General features: G+C 50.6%; 5 protein-coding genes across 5 annotated transcripts; 1 reads left to right on the top strand and 4 right to left on the bottom strand.

The window, feature by feature from the left end:
• Positions 1–291: 291 nt before the first annotated feature.
• Positions 292–1,693, bottom strand: T310_4255 (Mannose-1-phosphate guanylyltransferase; the record flags this gene model as incomplete). The annotated part of the gene is made up of 5 exons (XM_013472892.1): positions 292–311; positions 369–1,245; positions 1,324–1,470; positions 1,577–1,620; positions 1,687–1,693. 5 exons carry the CDS (start codon positions 1,691–1,693, stop codon positions 292–294), a joined length of 1,095 nt encoding a protein of 364 aa, XP_013328346.1.
• Positions 1,694–2,677: 984 nt separating this feature from the next.
• T310_4256 (uncharacterized protein) lies at positions 2,678–3,721 on the bottom strand (the record flags this gene model as incomplete). The annotated part of the gene is made up of 1 exon (XM_013472893.1): positions 2,678–3,721. One exon carries the CDS (start codon positions 3,719–3,721, stop codon positions 2,678–2,680), a length of 1,044 nt encoding a protein of 347 aa, XP_013328347.1.
• Positions 3,722–4,350: 629 nt separating this feature from the next.
• On the top strand, positions 4,351–7,043 carry T310_4257 (Intermembrane space AAA protease IAP-1; the record flags this gene model as incomplete). The annotated part of the gene is made up of 4 exons (XM_013472894.1): positions 4,351–4,380; positions 4,463–4,772; positions 4,836–6,574; positions 6,651–7,043. 4 exons carry the CDS (start codon positions 4,351–4,353, stop codon positions 7,041–7,043), a joined length of 2,472 nt encoding a protein of 823 aa, XP_013328348.1.
• A 3,771-nt stretch (positions 7,044–10,814) lies between these two features.
• On the bottom strand, positions 10,815–12,720 carry T310_4258 (Glycerol kinase; the record flags this gene model as incomplete). The annotated part of the gene is made up of 4 exons (XM_013472895.1): positions 10,815–11,090; positions 11,183–11,349; positions 11,437–12,431; positions 12,494–12,720. The coding sequence occupies 4 exons, from the start codon at positions 12,718–12,720 to the stop codon at positions 10,815–10,817; spliced, it is 1,665 nt and encodes a 554-aa protein (XP_013328349.1).
• Positions 12,721–18,243: 5,523 nt separating this feature from the next.
• On the bottom strand, positions 18,244–19,372 carry T310_4259 (uncharacterized protein; the record flags this gene model as incomplete). The annotated part of the gene is made up of 4 exons (XM_013472896.1): positions 18,244–18,669; positions 18,746–18,970; positions 19,033–19,048; positions 19,113–19,372. The coding sequence occupies 4 exons, from the start codon at positions 19,370–19,372 to the stop codon at positions 18,244–18,246; spliced, it is 927 nt and encodes a 308-aa protein (XP_013328350.1).
• Between the last annotated feature and the right edge of the window lie 381 nt (positions 19,373–19,753).

Consider the following 19,753-nt stretch of genomic DNA (forward strand, 5'->3'; position numbering starts at 1 on the left):
ATGGGTCAGCTAGATAAATGAAAGATCTAGATCTTTTGGTTGGGGGTGGATTGGTAGACAATTATGTAAAATATAAGAATACCACCAGGGCCCGAGAATGGAATGTATCGGATCAGATCAGATCGACAAGGTATGGAACTCGTGAAAGAATTGCAATAAGAGATTATAAAGGTATAAGAAATCTCACCGCCACAACCTCCTTCACAGCGCCCGAAGTTATTAAGAGACGAACGAAATCGAGTGCGTCTTGCGTGAACGGAGGGAAAGGAATGAGCGCTGATTGCATTCGGTTTACATGATGATCGCAGGAACTGTAAAGTTGAGATTAGCATAAAGATAGCAACATCAAGAAATGGAAAGCGTCATACCATCAATGTTCTGCTTGATGCTCTTGTGTGGCAGGATGGATCCTCCGTTCACATAGACCTCGTCTGCAATCGTGACGTCGTCTCCCAGAACCGTCACATTCTCCAGACGAGCCCACTTGCCAACGGAGCTGTTCCAGCCAACAATGGTAGACTTGACCCATGCGTGGTCCTTGACCTTGCTGTTCTCCAGCAAGACGCACCGCTGGAGACGCACACCATCCCCGACCACGACATTCGGTCCGATGACGACGTTAGGCCCAATGCGGCAGTTCTTGCCGATCTTCGCGGTCGGGTCAACCATGACATTTCCACCATACACGAACGGCTCCGTCGGAGGGCAGAGCAGGGGGGAGTTGCGCTTCGCCAGGGACGAGAGGTACAGGCAGGTACCGCTGAGGAAGTCCTTGGGTTGTCCGACATCCATCCAGAAGCCCTCCAGGTCGAACGAGTGCAGCTGGCCTTCCTTGACCATGGCGGGGAAGGTCTCCTGCTCAATGGAGGTCGGGCGCAGCTCGATCCTCTTGAGCACGCTGGGGTTCAGAATGTAGATACCGGCGTTGATCCGGTTGCCGACAAACTCGACTGGCTTCTCGACGAAGCGGTCGATGCGCGACGGGTGGTTGGGCTTGTGCACAACGACACCATACTTGGAGGGCTCGTCCACTTTGGTGACCACGATGGTTCCTTCATCCCCGTGTGACTTGTGGAATTCAGCCAGTTCCTTGAAGGGGTACTCGCAGATCACGTCCGAGTTCAAGACGAAGAAAGGGGAGTCGTCCTTGGCCAGAATCTTCTCCGCGAGCTTCAGAGGACCAGCCGTGCCCAGCGGTTCGGACTCGACCGAGAATTCGATCTTGACATTGTATTGTTCCTCGTACTAGATGGGAAGCAACCAACTCGGTCAGTGCTGCGTTCTGATGTACCGGCACCTGTCTGGAGAGAAGGAGAAGCCTACCTTTTTCAAGGTCGACACCATGACATCAGGACGGTAGTTAACCGCCAGAACAATATCGGTTACACCAGCAGCTGCCAAACTCTCAACCTGGTGCAAGATCATGGGCCGGTTGGCGAACTCGACCAGGGGTTTCGGGAGCGTGAGAGTCTATCGCCATTGATGGCAGGTCAGCATTTGTTCTGACCAGCAATGGTGGTGGGAGCAGCGGGGAGCTTTGGAATGCCGGGATGGTGACAGCGGGAGGGGAACTTACGAGGGGTCGTAGGCGGGTGCCAAACCCTCCGACAAGAATGAGAGCTAGCCACATTTCATCGTCAGTCGTGTCCAATTAATTCAAATAGGGCGCCGACGGATGATTGCTACCTTTCATGGTTGCGATGTGGTCGAACGAACGATTGATGGAGAGTCTGGTAACGACAGACCGTGGCCTTGGACCTCACGATCGCACGGCAGGCGAAATCGGTCGAATTGGACTCAAGCCGGTCTCAGCGAGAAGACGACTCGAAATGCGTGATGAATGGCGCCGTCGGCTGGAAGCACGAGGGGATCGTGGGGAGGAGGAAGGAGGTTACGTCGGGTCGCGACAAGGTGGAAGAGAACAGCTGGCGCGATAAATAACAATCATAATAACGTGTTGATTTGGCGCTTGACGGCGGACCAGCCACGGGGCGCTTGGGGGTGGGATGCCTGGCTGAACTGGGCTAGGGCAGGGCTGGACCGGGTTCTGCTGCAACCAGCGCACGTTTGCAGCAGTGAAAGGGGGGCCTCGGGGGGCCTCTGGGCGTGCCGTCGGGCGCTGCTCGTCCCCGAAGCAGGAACCAGCTGCCCCCTTCCCCGCCCAGCGCGGCGCCGGTGGAGCGCGGTCGCCAATGATGGCCGGATGCGGGCACGTTTCGCCGCGCAATAAATAGAAGCTATCCACGGGCATCGCCCACGCTCAGCCAGAACCGCGTCTCCAGTGCCTGAAGGATCGCTCCTGGGCTGTGTCCTTTGCCGATTTCTGGTTCCATGGCCGAATCGCATCCCAGCCATCCTCTTCTTCCGGCAGGCACAGCGCCAGAACTACCCCGTACTGCACATGATTACGTGCGCCATCATGCGGATCATCTGGTCACGGGGTCGTCCGTTGCTTCCAAACTTCTTCTAGGGGACGCGCTAACAAACAAACAATGCGAAATTGGCTGCGAGTCCCGATCCGGGGAAATGCCACTACCCCTTTCTCCCCGCTCGTAAACCAATCTCAATGTCCAATCGTGCTAAGTACTCGGAGTAGTATGGACCTCTATTATTCACTCTGGGGACATAGAACCGAAAAGCAAAAGAAGGAAATGGCATCTCTGTGGCTTGGACTGGATTATTGCGTGTCAGGTGGCAAGTGTCTCAGCTGGGGTTGGGCGGCCTCACCGCCTACCCCATGCGGCCGGAGCCCGACATAGCTGATCATCCATTCCCGCACACGCTGCGCCTTCATCAGCAGCGCATTGTCGTTGCTGGCGGCGTTGATGGCTTTGGAGGAGTACAGGCCACCCGGATCGGTCGCATCAATGGGCTGTCGATGTAAAAGATCGACCTTGGTCAGGCCTTTCCTCAGGCTCTGCCCGTAAACCCGCTCGCGGAATGAACTGAGACCAACTGATCGAAGAAGGATGATGTCTCGTGGTCTTAGGCCAGCCAGCTTCTGCCCCAGCTCGTCCTCCTCCAACCCATCTTCTGTTGCGGGGAGCCAGAATGTCACTCCAAATCCAGTCCTGGTCTCGTCGCCAACGATGAGTTCAACTATCTGCATGTCCCATTTTGCTTGTCGTGTCCTGACCCGGCGCGGTGGGTTCACCCCGAGAATACCAACAACGAGGTTTACCGTCATGGTTTGAGGCACGATCGAGCGCAGGTACGCAGCGTTTGGGATATCCTCGAGGTTGCTCAGAGGACCCGGAATGGAGAGAAGGGTTGTTTCCCGAGCCTGTTGGCCTTCGCGTTCGGTTTGAACAGAAAACTCGATGCTTTCTGTCAACGAACTGCTCTCTTCAATGGAGCCAATGTTGCCTGAATCGGAGACTGATATGAGACTCGTTTCGTGGATGGAGAGGGAATGGTCGTAAAACTGCGAGAGAACTTCCTCTCCTGCGACATCGGGGTATGTTGACAGGAGATCTTGGGTAGTCAGGAAGAGTGTCTTTTTGGTATCGACATAGTTGTCAGAGCCATATGTCCACTGCAGTGTTTCTCGATTCGTCAATAGCCTCCATCTCACAGGCTGAGTATCTGGAGAGGCGCCATGCCTGTTGCCAGACACATCCGCACCATTGAAAGGTGGGACAGCCGTGTTTAGAAGCTCAATGTTATCCCACTCGAGCATGCCTGACGGAGCTCCCATCAGAAAGATGAGCTTCTTGGACATCTTGTGTGAAGAGCATTGGTAGTAGGATTTTCGACACGTAGACCTCTAACCTGTCTGCACCTCAAGACTGTTATTGCTACTGCATACATACTAAGGAATAACAATGAGATGCGCAAGTTCCAAGTGCCAAGACCACTGAACCTTCATTCTACCCTTTATCAAACCCTTTCTGTCAGCTGAACTCTGCATTTGTTACATTTTTATTTTTATGCAATATTTTTTTTAGCGATTGCGAATCTGCTATAGACCCTTGGCACAGCACAGTGTCCAGAGGGTTCTCTCAGGCAAATATTTGCCCAACAAACAAAAGCCTGCGATAACTTGGAGTACGGTCACGTGATCCTCGGAGCGCGCGGGCGATGTGATTGGTCGGCACTGTCCGGGAATTGAGTACGGAGACGCGCTGACCCCTTTGTGGCAATGGCTTAGGAAATTCGCCGCATCGGAGCCCGCCTAGATCTAGACATCATCCTACATCGCTTCTCCCCTCATTCATTCGAACACGGGTGATGGCTTCTCGTCACCCTTAATTGTCACTACCCTTTTTTCTAGGTTTTTTTTACCTTCCTTTTCTCTTCCTCTGGTTGCGTCTATTTCGGGTTGTTGCGGCCCGGCGCCGCTAGATAGTCATGGCCTTCCACGTATCGGCCAGCTTACCGGTACGATTGCGCCCTCTCTCTCTCTTCGCATTTTGATCCGAGTCCAGGTTAAGCTGACCTTGGCGAAACGTTCCTCTTACAGAATATTCAGGCCGTAACGTCGGATCTCTGGCCGTCCATGTCGAATGTTCTCGGGTTGCCGTGGAAGAACGTTGAGCACCTTTCCAAGTCAACATCCAAGGACAAGGGTATATCGAGAGCTCTACGACAGACCGCCGAAGAGGACGGCTTAAGCGTATGTATTTATTCGCCCGTGAAAGTTAGTCGACAATATATTGATGATGCCCAGAAGGTCCAACCCCTTTCTCTACCGGAATCTCTGAAATCGGCCTCCATGGAAACTCTGAGATCGGACGTCGTCTCTGGTCTGCTGCGGCAAAGCTCGAATCCAGGTATGTTTGTCATCCAATCCGGTTTGCTATGGTTTCTAGAACAGCAGTTTTAACCCATCGCAGTCTTTGGCCAGAGCACGCTGCGGACAGCACAGATCCTTTTGCGCGCCAGTCCGAGCGTTCGTCAAGCTTCTCGTCAATATTCGTCCCTCTCCTCGTCCAATCTCTATCTTTTCCGTAAATCCCGGGGAGTCAATGGGATTCCGAGATTCGAGCAGCAGAGGTTTTTGTTTGGAGGACCGTCGCAGGCTCTGCTTGCACAGAAGGAAAAGATCGCCAACAACAACCCGAATAGTGCCAATGCTCAGAACGCTTTTTATCAGGCGCTTCTCCGTGCCAATATGCCTGCTATCGTGGTGGAGCGTTACCGTTCTGGGCGTTTTGCTAGCAACCAGACCACTGAAAACATCTACCTGAAGGCTCTTCAGCGAGTCGGTGGCGACGCCGCCGTGGCGCAGGGATCAGTTCAAGGCCAGAATAATCAGAATCTGAGCCAAGAGCAGTTGCAAGCCATCGGTCAAGCGGTCGCAGCACGCAACCATGGCGGTCAAATTGGAATGGCAACAAAACAAACCGGTACCGGAGCCAAAGACTCGCCTCTGTACGTTGTGGTCGAGGAGTCTCTGGGCAGCGCAGTATTCCGATGGGTCAAATTCCTCCTGTACTTTGGCTTCTTCACGTACATGTCCCTGGTGCTGGTTACTATTCTTGTGGAAACTACGGGAGTCTTGAAGAACGTCCGCGGCACGCAGACCAACGAAGCTACGCCTCAACAGCAAAAGGTGCGTTTCAGCGACGTGCACGGATGCGACGAGGCCAAGGATGAACTTCAGGAGGTGGTCGAGTTCTTGCTCAATCCGGAACGGTTTTCGTCTCTGGGTGGCAAACTGCCAAAAGGTGTCCTCTTGGTCGGCCCCCCGGGTACGGGCAAGACCTTACTCGCACGGGCTGTTGCGGGTGAGGCTGGAGTTCCGTTCTTCTACATGTCCGGATCCGAGTTCGACGAGGTGTACGTCGGTGTCGGTGCCAAGCGTGTCCGCGATCTCTTCGCTCAAGCCCGGGCCAAGGCGCCGTCTATCATCTTCATCGACGAGTTGGATGCCATCGGCGCCAAGAGGAATGAGCGTGATGCAGCGTATGTCAAGCAGACCTTGAATCAGCTTTTGACTGAGCTGGACGGGTTTTCTCAATCAAGCGGCGTCATCATCCTCGCAGCCACCAACTACCCGCAGCTTCTGGACAAAGCCCTGACCCGTCCTGGTCGATTTGACCGTCGGGTTGTCGTTGGTCTTCCGGACGTCCGTGGTCGCATGGAGATCCTGAAGCATCACATGAAGAATGTCCAAGTCAGCACCGATGTCGATGTTGCGGTCATCGCCCGTGGCACTCCTGGTTTCTCCGGTGCTGATCTTGAAAATCTGGTCAACCAGGCCGCCATCCACGCCAGCCGGAACAGGCAAACCAAGGTCACATCGAAAGACTTTGACTGGGCCAAGGATAAGATCATGATGGGCGCAGAAGCGCGAAGCCGCATCATTCAGGAGAAGGACAAGCTTCTGACTGCGTACCACGAGGCTGGCCACGCTCTTGTCGCATACTTCTCTCCATCGGCTACTCCTCTCTACAAGATCACCATTGTTCCCCGCGGCATGGCCTTGGGTGTTACCCACTTCCTGCCCGAGATGGATCTAGTCTCGAGGAACTACACTGAATACTTGGCTGATATTGATGTCTCCATGGGTGGCAAGGCCGCTGAAGAGTTAGTATTTGGACCGGATAAAGTCACGAGCGGCATCTCAGCGGTGAGTATAACCTCCTTAACTTGATCGGTCTCCATTTGATCGACATTCCATTTCTGACTGGTACGTCTTCATTTAGGACCTCCAACAAGCCACCGAGACCGCTTTTACGTTGGTCACTCGATTTGGGTACTCGAAGAAACTTGGAAATGTGGATCTGTCAACCAACTACGACAGCCTGTCCTCGGAAACCAAGCAAGAAATCGAATCGGAAGTGCGTCGATTGGTGGAAGAGGGCAGGGCTAGGGCCACCAAGATCCTGACGGAGAAGCGGAAGGAGCTGGAATTGCTGACCAAGGCATTGATGGAATACGAGACCCTGACCAAAGAGGAGATGGAAAAGGTTATCCGGGGCGAAAAGCTTGAGAAGTTGGAATCCAGCCCCTCAGCTCCGCTTAAACTGCCGGAGGCACTTCAGCCGGCCAGCCTGAACCCATCCACGCCAGCCTCTACCACCACCACGGCGAAATGAGTATAAGCATGTGCATGTGGCTTTGGTATTTTCTCTTGTCATGATCCAAAAGAAGTCCTTGTATTTTTCTTTTTCTTTTCTTTTCTAATGTACCATTTTATCTATACAGCTACGTAAGTCGCGAACACCTTCCTTTTCCTTTTGCTTTCGATATCATCGATCCCCTTGCTTCCCCTTGTGTCTCTACCCAACCTTATTCCTCTCTGGCCTGTTTTGGGATTGGTTAAGTGTCAATCGGCTTTCATTGGGTTTGCATTTCTCCCACGCTTTTCATCACCTCATCGCTCAGTTCCGCAGCAGCATTGTCATTATTTTCATTATCATGTAGGTATATCCGAGAATCCAGATGCGGCTGTAAAAATCGAGACCAAACAGCATTTCCGTTTTTCGATAGAAGGCAGAATCGATCGTACTACAGTTGTACAGCATGCATGTTAGTTTCAAAAGGGAATGAATAAAATCCATAAGTAATAATAATGACAATATAATGTCAAAGAAGGAACTAGCAACAGCCAGACCTGGGCTAACGAATCGCTGCGTATCCAGAGCGGGCGGACGTGACTTCCGTTCTCCCGCCGTGGATGGCTCGCAACCTGGAGGTGGGACGTTGTGTTGTCTCGAGCGCTGTGATTGATTTCTAACCCTACAACCTTCTAAGTTCCAGCTTAGTTGGCAGGGATCCTGGACGGAGCAACTGCCGGGCCTTCGATACTCATCCCGATAGGGCCGACCCGCGCGGGTGCCTGACGTGCTTATGCATGCGACATCCATGGACCAGAGACGGTCGACCCCGACCGTCGCGACCGGGGGGGCCGAAACCCTGGTCCTGGTAAGGACTATCACCACCAGCCAAAGCGACATACGTCGTCGCCAGACTAAGAGACGGCTTCTGACTTGCGTTTCCAGACGGCGGAGCAAGCCAAACCAGACGGGTCAGTCGAGCAATCTGTTTTTCCATTACATGATTAAATTATTATATTATTATTCTTACAGAGCCAACGGAGGCAGATTGATGTGAATAAGTTGATAAGAGGGACGAGTGATGATCCTGATTGAAAGATGTCTATCAAGCAGCGGTTGACCTCTCAAAAGTGATATACCATAGGAGAAGCAGAAAAAGCAAAGAAAGAAAGGAAATCAACACCCAATGCGCCTCCCGACAAGCAGAAGTCAAAGCTTTTGTCTATTCCCGTTTCCTCTTTTCCTTTCCCCTCTTGCGCAGAGCATTGGGCACATCGAGGGTTGCTCTTTCCCGATCTGACAGTCAGAGCGCCAACCCGACAGCGCCCGCTGTTTGTTTCACTTTTGCACTTGCCAGCAGAACACCCGCAGCCATCGAGCCTTCCCCACTGGGCCGTCATCTTCCCGGTATTGCGTTAGTCTTTGCCGCTTGAACAAACTCAGATCGAAGCATCTACCTAGGACCTGGTAGAGGGAAGGCAATCGAAGAGATGTCCGACAGAATCAGCGCATGGTTGTTCCCTCAGCTCTTGCAGTCCCCTGCGAGCCCGGTTTCGTTCTTTGTTAGCTCCTGCTTTCTTTGTTCCCGGCCGCTGATTGTGGCCGTCAAGACATCACAATAGTCCCAGTTCCTAATTCCGACAAGTCAAGGACAGGATGATCTCGAACTACGTACCGCAGTGTTCGTCGATCCGGTCTTCTCTGTTCGCGCCAAAATCTATTAGCAGGAAGATAAAACATTGAAAGCAGAAAAGGCCTCGACAGAAGAGGGTGAAGACTCACATTCTCACCACATTGAGAGGGCAAGTTTTGCCCGTCTGGGCGTATATGGAACACCATGCTGTGACCAAGTAACGGCGATGACCGCACCGGTAGTTCACTTGAATATGGTCACACATCGTCGACACACGACGCGATCGAAAAGGCGAAGGCAAATCTGTTGAGACGATTTCGCTCGCTCGCACAGTTACGTGCTTGAATTGGAGCTTGCGGTGAGAATAAATTTGAACGGAAAAATGTGTTCTGCCAGCCAAGCAGTAGTCTACAGCGGTGCACACACAGCATGGAAAACAAGCGATTTTCTAATGTGGGCTTTCGCAATCGAATCAAACTGAGAGGGCAACCATCGAGAGCATTCTTATGCTGCGCTGCTTGCAGTGCTCCATCTGAGCCATCTTGACGGGACAATCCGACGGGTCCGAGCCTTTCGACTTGTCCAGAACTTTATGGAGCGCTCGCTCCATGAAAGCTGTCATCCGTTGTCAATGCTCTGGAGACTGCTGTGTGCTAACCTTCTTCGGAGTCCAGCACCTAATCGTGGACGTCTGGCACTACGATAATATGTAATTATCGCCAGGGGCGGCTTCGATAGCCCCGTACTTCCTTCTCCCGCGCGTACCTGTCGTGCGCCACGGCACGACTCGAACAAGACCATTTGTGGTTATTTTTTACGTTAATTGATGTTTTAACAAAGGGGAACGATTCAGACCAGAACTTTTCTGGTCCATTTGCAAGCGCAGGTCAGTGCGACCATTGTTCTCTGCGACCTCGCACGCCAATTCAGGCCCGAGCTGGTCCGAGCCCGACATTCCTCCAGTACAAGGCTGCAGCCATCCGCGAAAAAAAGAAACTTAGTCCGCTGGACCTAGCCTTTGACGTTGTCGACTATCCTTGGTGCCAATTATGATGCACGTTATTGTTGGTGGGTTTTGCCGATAGAACAGCAAATACTGCGTTGGTGTACGGTGTGGGTGCATCTCGACAAGCAACAGAAAAATTCGAATGCTTATATTTTTTTTATATATTCTGGAGTCTGGCCACAGCGCATACCGTTGCCGTGGAAGAGCACCTCGAGGTTTCAAACGAATCCTGTACAAGGACCGTACAACGCCTTTATTTCGGTCGATATAGATATGCAAGTGTGGTGTGGGACTTCGCCCTAACGGACGGGTTACCGAGAGGTCTTAGGTCTCATGGAAGACCCATTGGCCCCAATGACAAGGCAGAACGGTTTGCTAGTGACGCTTGTTGTCAGAAGGCTTGCTATAGCTCGACTTCGACCCCCAGTGGAGGCGGGACAGGCATCAATAACGTTTGATTCTTCAGTGATGCAATTGCCTGTCCGTCCCCATGGGTTTTAAAGTGGAGCACGCATGAGAAGCGGTGGCATTAGCCTACATACAAGACAGCGACTTTGCTTCAGCCACGTACACGTCTCACCTCATGAAAATTCCATGGCATGACGCCGTTTGTTCTTTGTTTCTCTAGTGGGCTGTCATGCTCTTATCATTATCATCACGACTAACAACAAAGAGAGCTAGGGAGCGGGAATAACACCTACGCTTCCGGACTTGGCAGTTAGCACCATTGTGACGGCAGCGAAAGAGAAAGCTGACTATCCCAATCCTGGCCAGTGGCCCGGAGACTCATGTGGGACTCACAGTGGGAAGATCAGGAAGAAGGCAAGTTCCCCATCCTTGTCTGCACATCATCCTGCGGTTTCAGTTGGTACGGAGACCGTACCGATGCAAGCGCGTGCAGGGGTACCTCCAGGTCGAAAACATCTCAGACTCGCGTAGAGGAAAGAGGAGGAGATGAAGAAACAACGAGAAGATCAAGGCCAAGAAACGCATACAACGTGTCTGTATGTATGTATTATTATGGACTCGATGTTATATAAATTGCCCAGGACATATGACTAGGCTACTATATCGGTTAATGTGGGTATCACAAAATTCGCATGCTACACTGAAACCCAACAAAAAAAAATAGTCGCTGATAAAAATCTATCCAACCTTCACAATCTTATATTTAGCCAGAGTCCGTCGAGTCGGGATCGATCTCGCTCGTGTCCAGCCAGCCTCGGGACATCTCCACTGCCTTCGACCATTGTTTATACATCTTCGCACTCTCTTGCGGTGATAGGATCGGCTCAAAAGTGGTTGTGTTGGCACGGTTCATATGCTTCAGTTCGTCAAAAGTTGTCCAAATATCGATTGCGAATCCGGCCGCAATCGCAGCCCCCAGCGCGGTAGTCTCATGCATTGATGGGCGTTCCACAGGGATTTGAATGATATCAGCTTGGGACTAGAGATCGCACGTCATGTCAGTTTCACTCTGAAGTAGCATGGGAGCTGTCTGTCACGTGGAAACGACAGATCAGAGCGGAAAACACATACTTGCATGCAAATGTCGGAATTGCTCATCCCACCGTCCACGGCGAGTTCCGACAACTTATGGCCACTATCCTTCTCCATGGCATCTAGAATTGCTTTCGTCTGGAAGCAAGCGGCTTCCATGGTCGCACGGGCGATGTGCCCACGTTGTGTGTGTTGAGTGATGCCGACTGTACTTGTTAGCAGAAAGTTTCGAACGAGATTTTCGCTTGACCTGAACCGACGAGGGCGGAAATATGTCTTCGAGGTCGACTTACAGATAGTTCCTTTGGCATCATCGATCCAATACGGCGCAAACAGTCCACTGAAAGCGGTGACAAACACGCAACCGCCATTGTCTGGTACCGTGGCTGCTACTTCACTTACTTTGCGAGAATCACGGAAGAAACCCAGATTGTTCATGAGGAAAGAGATACCACTTCCTGCCACGGCGATACTGCCTTCCAACGCATAGATCGGTTTCCTGTGGGCTCCTAGTTGGAATGCGACAGTCGCAAGGAGCCCGTGTTTTGAGATCACGGGCTTTTCGCCAACATTATAGAGGAGGAAGCACCCTGTTCCATAGGTGTTTTTGGCGGACCCAGGAGTAAATGCACAGTGACCAACCAGGGCTGCTGACTGATCTCCCAAGCAGCTGGTGATGGGCGTGCCTCGAAGCGGCCCGATGGCGAGACGCCCGAACTCCTTCGGGTCGGACGAGGGGACAATCTTAGGAAGCCTGATCTTCTCTTTATCTATCTCGAAGAAGTTGAGTAGCCGGTCATCATATCTCAACTCGTGCAGGTTCATGAACATAGTTCGCGATGCATTCGTGACGTCGGTGACATGGACATTGTTCTCTCGACCGCCGTTAAGATTGTACAGCAGCCACGTATCGACCGTGCCAAACGCCAGTCTTCCCTCATCGTATGCTTTCTTCACTTCGGGATTATTCCGCAGAAGCCACACTAACGTGACTGAAGATGGATACGTTGACAACGGCAGACCACAGATGTTGATGAGGTCATCCGCCCCCTCTTTTCCCTTGAGTTCTCGCACCAGGTTCTTGGTTCGGGTGTCTGGCCATGCAATGGCGTTGTACAGCGGCTCTCCAGTCTCCCAATCCCACACAATGGTCGTCTCTCGTTGACTGGTGATGCCGATTGCTTCGATATCTGATTTCGAGTGGCCGAGCGCAAGGAAGGCCTTCATTGCTTCTTCCATACACTTCTCGACCGAGGCTACTAACTCTTTCGGATCTTGTTCGTGCCATCTGTGTGTACATGGAGTGGTCAGGATTTTTCATTTCGGAACAGACTTGCTCTGGAGACGTACCCTGGTTTTTCGTGGATTTGACGAAACTCTGACTGGTAGGAGGCGACAGGCACGCCTGTGCCGTCGAAGATGATGAATCGGGTGCTAGTCGTTCCTTGGTCAATGGCGCCAATGAAACGGTCCTTTAGATTATCTTTTCGGCGTCTCTCATCTTGGATAAGAGATCTATCTCCGTCGTGAGTCTCGGTCACATTGATACTCGTTTCACGAGGTCTGTCAGAGGCCATCGCCAAATGGAGTGTGCAGAATGAAGATGCAACCGGCCGCGGGTGCAATAAAGAGAATGGCAGAGAAATTTACGACTCTAAAATTGGACGCTACAGGAGATAAGGCTGGGGCGAGCGCAACAACGGTACGGCCCCAGATTGGTACAGTCTCAAGAAGCTTGTTTGGGCGGATCGTGACGTACGGATGATGATGACGGAGTGACTGTGCAGAGGTCACTACAGCCTGGAGGGAAAGGGAGAGACTGAAGAGGACAGAACAAATTGTACGACGGAGCTCAGGAAGAAAGAGAGCCCAGCAGAGCGGCGACGAGCATGCTTTAATCTACAAGGGTGGAACCTTGGACAGGCTCAATGCGAGGGCTGCAGCCTCCGGGACAGAGGCAGCACGGTACCTCACTCCCTCCTCCAGCTACGGCCTACATAGCCACTCACCCGGGTCGATTGCGCAGCTTCCATGGCGGAGAAGTGGGCGGGTGGGGAGGAACAGCGTCTGCTATGCCACCCGCACTGCTCCTTCGCCCTTGTGCCGTTCCTCCACCCCGCAAGAATGACGAGCATCTAGGCGGGGGAGAGAATTTCGGCTGGGGGCTGACTCCTGACCGATGTCGTCCCACTATCTCCTTTTTTTTTCTGATCAGGCGACCTCATCAGATGGGTCCACTGCAACGGCCAGGCCCTTTGCTCCTACATCTAATAATAATTTGTTTCCAACAGGAAGGTTTTGAATTTGCGTCGCTCCTGAACGTGCTTCTTCTCCCCACCTGTTTTCACTAGCCAAAAACATGCTGCGATCGGATTCGTACCGATCGGACTACGCTTGGGTAGAGAATTCTCTGCATGTGAACCGATACGGGCAGAATGCAGAGGACTGACTACAGAGTGAAGATTAATCTGTGCAGATTATTACTCCGGACGGCCCTTTCGATCGTCTCATTATCGATAACCGAATATCGGATATCCCCGTCTTGGAAGTTGACCCACAGCCGACTTGGTTATTGCGCACTGGTATTTTCTTAATCTAGACCCCAAACTAAATAACTGACTAGCTTAAGTATCCAGGGGCGCTTTTTTCGCGACTCTTTTTTTCCATCAATGGCAATCCGCCGACCGGCCGGGTAGGCTCGGCCTCTTATGACTCGGCAGGCGCCAGCGGAGCGAGCCAAGAATCGGGATTCCTCCCGATCTTAGAGCCTCGTCTCCGTTCCCGAACGGTCATGGGGAATACCGATCCATCATTGTTTTTCTCTGATAATGATGATAGTCGACTCGGGATTTTTCAGCATGATACATAGAAGTGTTGTGCTGACGGGATCGGCTTCGCCAAGGTCCCTAAAGACGGGCCGCGAATGTGCGCAGTTGGCACAAGAAGGCAGACAGAGACTGCTGAGTGCTTGACGTTTTTTCGCCTTTCTGGCCCGGTTGCGTAGATCCGGGCGGAGTACGGGAACTCACATGCACCAATAAGACGGAGTACTGTTGACAGATTCTGCCGAGGCTACACTCTACACGTCATTAGGTAGGTATTGAGGTAAGACAGATAAATGAGATAAACATAGAGAAGAAACTTGGAAAGAAAAGACAGGAAAATGAATGTAATCTTGTCTTTTGATCCTGGAATTGTCCTGAACTGTGAGGGGGAAAAAATGCAGTAAAATAGTCTGTACGAGAACTATTACAAAGGAAGACCTCTCGAGTACTACGGAGTACTCCGTAAGGGAGATGACTAAATTATTACATAAGCAGATAACACCGGAACCGGAAAAAAATTTGGACGTGCGGTGGATCGAACACCGGACTTTTCGCACGCGTTTGCCATGTATGCAAAGCGAACACTCTTCCACTGAGTTACACGCCCAAAACGGTTTAGTTGATTTTCAATTCTTTAATATATAAATTTTTTCCCATATTTCGCTTCGCTTTGGCGGCCTATGTCAGTTTGGATCTGAAGCTGGCTCGTTTGTGTCTGGCTGGTACGACTTCCATCAGGTCAAGTGCTGGCGGTGCTGAGATCTCTGGAGTAGAGGTCCAAAATAGATTCACTTCGTTAATGTATTAGAAGCAAATTTGATGAGCTCGCACTGTTAACGATGTGACACTGCCAGAGCGCCCATCCCTCTTGGAAAACTAAAGTAGCGAAGGAAGACGTATTCCATCTCTCCCCTGGTGTCCATGAGAATAGTATATGAGCGGCTATGCATAGATCTTATGCTGGCTCGACTGACGAGAACATGTTGCTCCGCACGAGGGCCAAAGGCCAAACAAAAGTATCACGTTTAACCTGCTTTTTTTCAGTGAGATTTCGATGAAAAATCTCTCAGAAGTCGCTTTTTTTTTCCGGCGCTACTGTAGATCAAAAAGTCCAAATAAGTGAGTTGTAATGACTGACCTTCTAATAACTACAGGCTTTGTCATCGCTGGGGAAAGTACAGAGTTGTTATTGCTAAAGCAAGTGCACACATATCTGAAGATGACCCCGGAGACTGGGCTTACTGATCACAACTGCGAATAGTTTATCCTTTGAAAGCTGAGCGACAAGCCTCCAAAAAAAAAGTCTTGAAGGCTGTAATGATCTTGAGATGTATTGAGGTTATTGTGGAATAGTGCAAAAAGAAGAATGGACGAGCGGTGGATCGAACACCGGACTTTTCGCAGGCACTTGGGTGCAAAGCGAACACTCTACCACTGAGTTACACGCCCTCGTTAATTTATTAGCTCTCCGCTATTGTTTTTTACCATAGGGAATGGCTCAGGCCAAGTAAGTGATGCTGTCCATTAAAGTATTTTTCAGCCAGCATCATCTTCTTTTACACCCCGTTGTTGCCACCGAGGCAGAACCTACGGAGTAAATCGTAGCTAGTCCAGTGGCGCTTTTTTTTTGCCATTGCAATCCAAATCCACTAGGTGACTGATGTCAGGCGCAGGTTTTGGATCAGATTCAACTTCGTTGCGAGTCAATTCGCATCGGTTGGGCCTGCGCAATAGCAGCCAACTGTCTGGTTGTCAAATCCTGCTTTCTTCTGAACGGTCGTATGGCTTCCAGCGAAAGCGGTCATATTATATACACTGTACGCTGCAGAGTGCTGATTGCGAGGTCAAGCTCCTCCGCGAGCTTCGACAAGGATGTGATATGATATCAGCAGAGCCCTTTCTTTTGGGGAATTTTCTCGACTCGTGTAGGCTTAAGCTTACTACTACTACTGGAACATAAGGGATGTCGGGAGTCTTAATATTAATAACTCTGGTAAGGATAAAAAAAAGATGATTTCCTACTCAAAGTGGGCTATGTCTAAGGAGGGCAAGAGGCCCTACATAAATTACCAGGATGAATCCTGACGGACGTCCATAAATTCTTTTAACATTCACTGCAAATAAGCAAAAAGAAACAAACAACAGCCCCTGCCTGGAATCGAACCAGGATTTCCGGAATCAGAATCCGACGTGATGAACCATTACACTACAAAGGCATTTGTTGAAATGAGGACGCAAATTTTCGTGTGCAAATTTTTTCTTTGATATCTGCGTAGAAAGAAAAAGAAAAGATAACGGAGAAAACGAAAATGAAAAAAGAAAGCCCCTGCCTGGAATCGAACCAGGATTTCCGGAATCAGAATCCGACGTGATGAACCATTACACTACAAAGGCATTTCTTGAAAGAAGCTTCGCAAATTTTTGATTGACAATCATGACTACCCCGCACGTAATTTAAAAACCGCCTAGCTTTTCGGACCCCAGCCCGATTAAGGAATGATATTGCTGCTCTTGTAATTTTCAGGGTAAAGAAGAATACGAACAAAATTCTAAAGGGAAACTGTGACGTGGCTGTTTTTCAATTAGAATACATACAGACCTTCGAGAAGATGCGGTAAAGCGTGATCGAATATTAGCAAAAAAAAAGCAATATGGCCTGTCTATATTCGACTACTCGCGATGATAGTTGGACTGATCACTGAGGTCTCAAAAGGACAGGACTCAGCGCCCCTCAACGGTCAACCTTCAGCTAACTAGTTCGGTCCATTGGTCACATGACCACAAAACCCCCGATCATACGATCGCGTGACTGACTAACATTCGGTCCGTAGGCTGACCTTCGGGCTTCGGCATCACATCACTATAGCATACAGACTGTTCCACTACTTAGACTAAACAAATTTTTGATTATAACTCCTACCCATGGATGGTTTACAGCCTAAGGGCAAGGCGCCAACCTTGCTGCACGATATTTTCCTAACTTAGAATTTTATCAAGATCCCAGATTACATAAGAAGCCTTTGTAGTGTAATGGTTCATCACGTCGGATTCTGATTCCGGAAATCCTGGTTCGATTCCAGGCAGGGGCTTTTCTTTTTTTCCCCATATTTTTTGTTTTTTTTTTCTTTTTATGTATATCTTGCCTGATGGTTAAGATAAACCACTGTGGAGACACTAATAATTTTGATGTTGATGTTTAAAGAAAAATAAGACAGAACTCTCACTCTAAGAGCATATAAATAGGTCTTATTTAGTGAAGCAGGGCTGCAGGTGAATATCGAGGCGGATATTGTCATTCGACGGTGAGGCCTGTACGGAAGTTTCTGGGAGAAGACCCATCGAATACCGCAGCACTGCTATCGGATGTCTGGGACAGGGGTCGAATGGAAACGAGAAAACCAGTGATACCTGAAGCTATCTACACGAAATAATCATCGCTGTATATATATATGCTCGATCCCAGGGGTCAGGTTAGTGATCGGGATGAACGACTCTACGGCGATATACAGAAGAGCGAATCACCCCAACCCACTACAGTGTATTTAATTTACAGCAAGTCTGGTATTATAAATCAGACAAAATTACAAAATCGATAGTGGGCAGTAGTAATAATAGTACAGTACAATATATAAATGTCGCCCTATCCTCTCTTCGCCTCAGTACAAATAGTTCACGCCTTAGGCACTACGTCTATATATTGTAGGTACTGTACGTATACAATATATTTTCATTTATTTGTCTTGGGCTAATCGATAATCATTGTCCATAATAGTCCAAACTTAGAACCAGACCAGAACGAGAGTATAATCAGACCTGGAATAATAGAACCTAGAATTGGTTGGATTGAAAATGGAACGATGGCCACGTGCTCATGCTCAATTAATATTTTGATTTTTTCCTCTGATTGATTGATTGATAGATACAGGTACTACACTAGCTATTACTACTCCTCTGCTTGGAATACAAGTATCGCAAGACATCTTATTGGGATTTGATTCGAATTTAAGTTGACATACAGATTCAAGGAAAGATTCTGGACAGGCTATTTGATCTATGACAAACGAAATAGCAGCGTCAGCTGGACGATTGGATTTTTTGGGTGACGGACAGATCCTTAATTTACATCAACAAAGGAAATTTCCATGATGGCGCTACAGTAAACTATAAACTAGGCACCTAACCTAACCTATCCTTTGCTCCAGGCACGCACTCCACGACCAACAGAGCGAATTAAAGCTTGCAGTGGTCGTTAGGGTTACGTGCTGGATAAGGTATTTACTCCAGAGAAGCCTCCTTCTCCTCCTGCTCCTTGCGCTTGGCCTCCTCAAGCTCCTTCTTGCGGAGGTACAGGAGTGCCTGGATCTTCTCGGTCATAGTGTGCTCGGAGGAAAGGCTCTGCAAGATTCTCTCGCGTCCGATCAGACTGGCGACAATGCTTGCGCCCACGACGAAGGTCAGCACGAACCGGTACATGCCGTACCAGTGAGGCGCCAGGCCGCGACCAGCCGCCCGGGCGTCGTTGTAGTACAGGAAGATGAACGCAAAGAACTGGCTGATGAGCGCATACTCCACGGGGAACAGCAGCGTGGGCCAGGCCACCGCCGGAGCGATGCAGCCAGTCGCGTATCTCCGGAAGCCGTGCTTGCCGCCGTATCCAGCCCACTCAAGACCCCAGTGGACGGCACCGAGGAAAGAGAGAATCTATCAATAGTTCGTAAATTAGAAAAGAGTACTATCCAAGAGGCCGTCGCGGCAGCAGCTTCGTCTCGCTACTTACCACAGCACCGTAGCCGACCTGGATGGGCTCCATCAGGTGCAGCATGAGTTGCGCAGTGTCGCCGGAAATCAAGAAACCGCTGCCGGTGGTGGCATTGTTGTTGATTTCCCAGGCCAGGTAGGCAGTGTCCAGCGAAGTCACCAGGTAGGGGACCACGCCGGCCAGACCGAAATACAGAGCCTCCTTGGGGACTTCGTGGAGGGAGAAGGTCTCCTTGATGGTTTTCTGGACGAAAACAACTTAGCATGCTGTCGACCAACGCCCTTCGTCCTGATTTCTATACGTACCACATCGCTCTTAATACTGGCCATCATGTCCACGTCTTCCTCTGGGGGCTGCTGCTCATCCTGTGCGGCTGTTAACATACAATGCACCTGGCACCACACTGGGCGGGAGATGTCCTGCCTTCTTGGCCACTGTCGAGTTGTAGCGCACCAGAGCGGTGGTGACGGGCCGGCGGACGGCCAAGGAAAGATTCGGAGCAGAGGTCAAGCGGGCGGGTTGGCGGGCGGACGAGGTCAATTGGGCCTTGAAGACGCCTCTGGGGATGGAAGAGCGGATAGCAGAAGCATTGGCGCTCGACGCAGCCCGGAAGGCCGCGCGGGCAGCGGCGGTGCGAAAGAGCATGGTCGATGACAGAGGTCGAGCAAAAGCTGCGGGAAGATTAGGAAACGACCGGGACAGCCGGCGGCAGGTCCAATTGACCTGAAAAGAGCAGAAGAGGGGGAATTACGGAGTGGAGATGAAGTAGAAAGGCTCTCGAGAGCTCGAGCAGGGCTCGTGGGACGGAGGACGCAGTGTCGACGAGGGAGGAGAGGTCCTGGTGGAAGGCCGAACAGTGGTGATGTGAGCATGAGGTGCGTCTCGCTGCTCTTCGGCGGACCGGATCTGCCGAGTCCGCACGTGCTGCCTCAGGCCGCAATGCATGCCTGGGCGGTGGCATGCATTCTCTGCGCTGGCGTCATCACCCTATTATTTTTTATATATCAATATATTATTATGTTGGCC

Source organism: Rasamsonia emersonii, assembly GCF_000968595.1.
Source record: "Rasamsonia emersonii CBS 393.64 chromosome Unknown ctg1118621760101, whole genome shotgun sequence".
NCBI lineage: Eukaryota > Fungi > Ascomycota > Eurotiomycetes > Eurotiales > Trichocomaceae > Rasamsonia > Rasamsonia emersonii.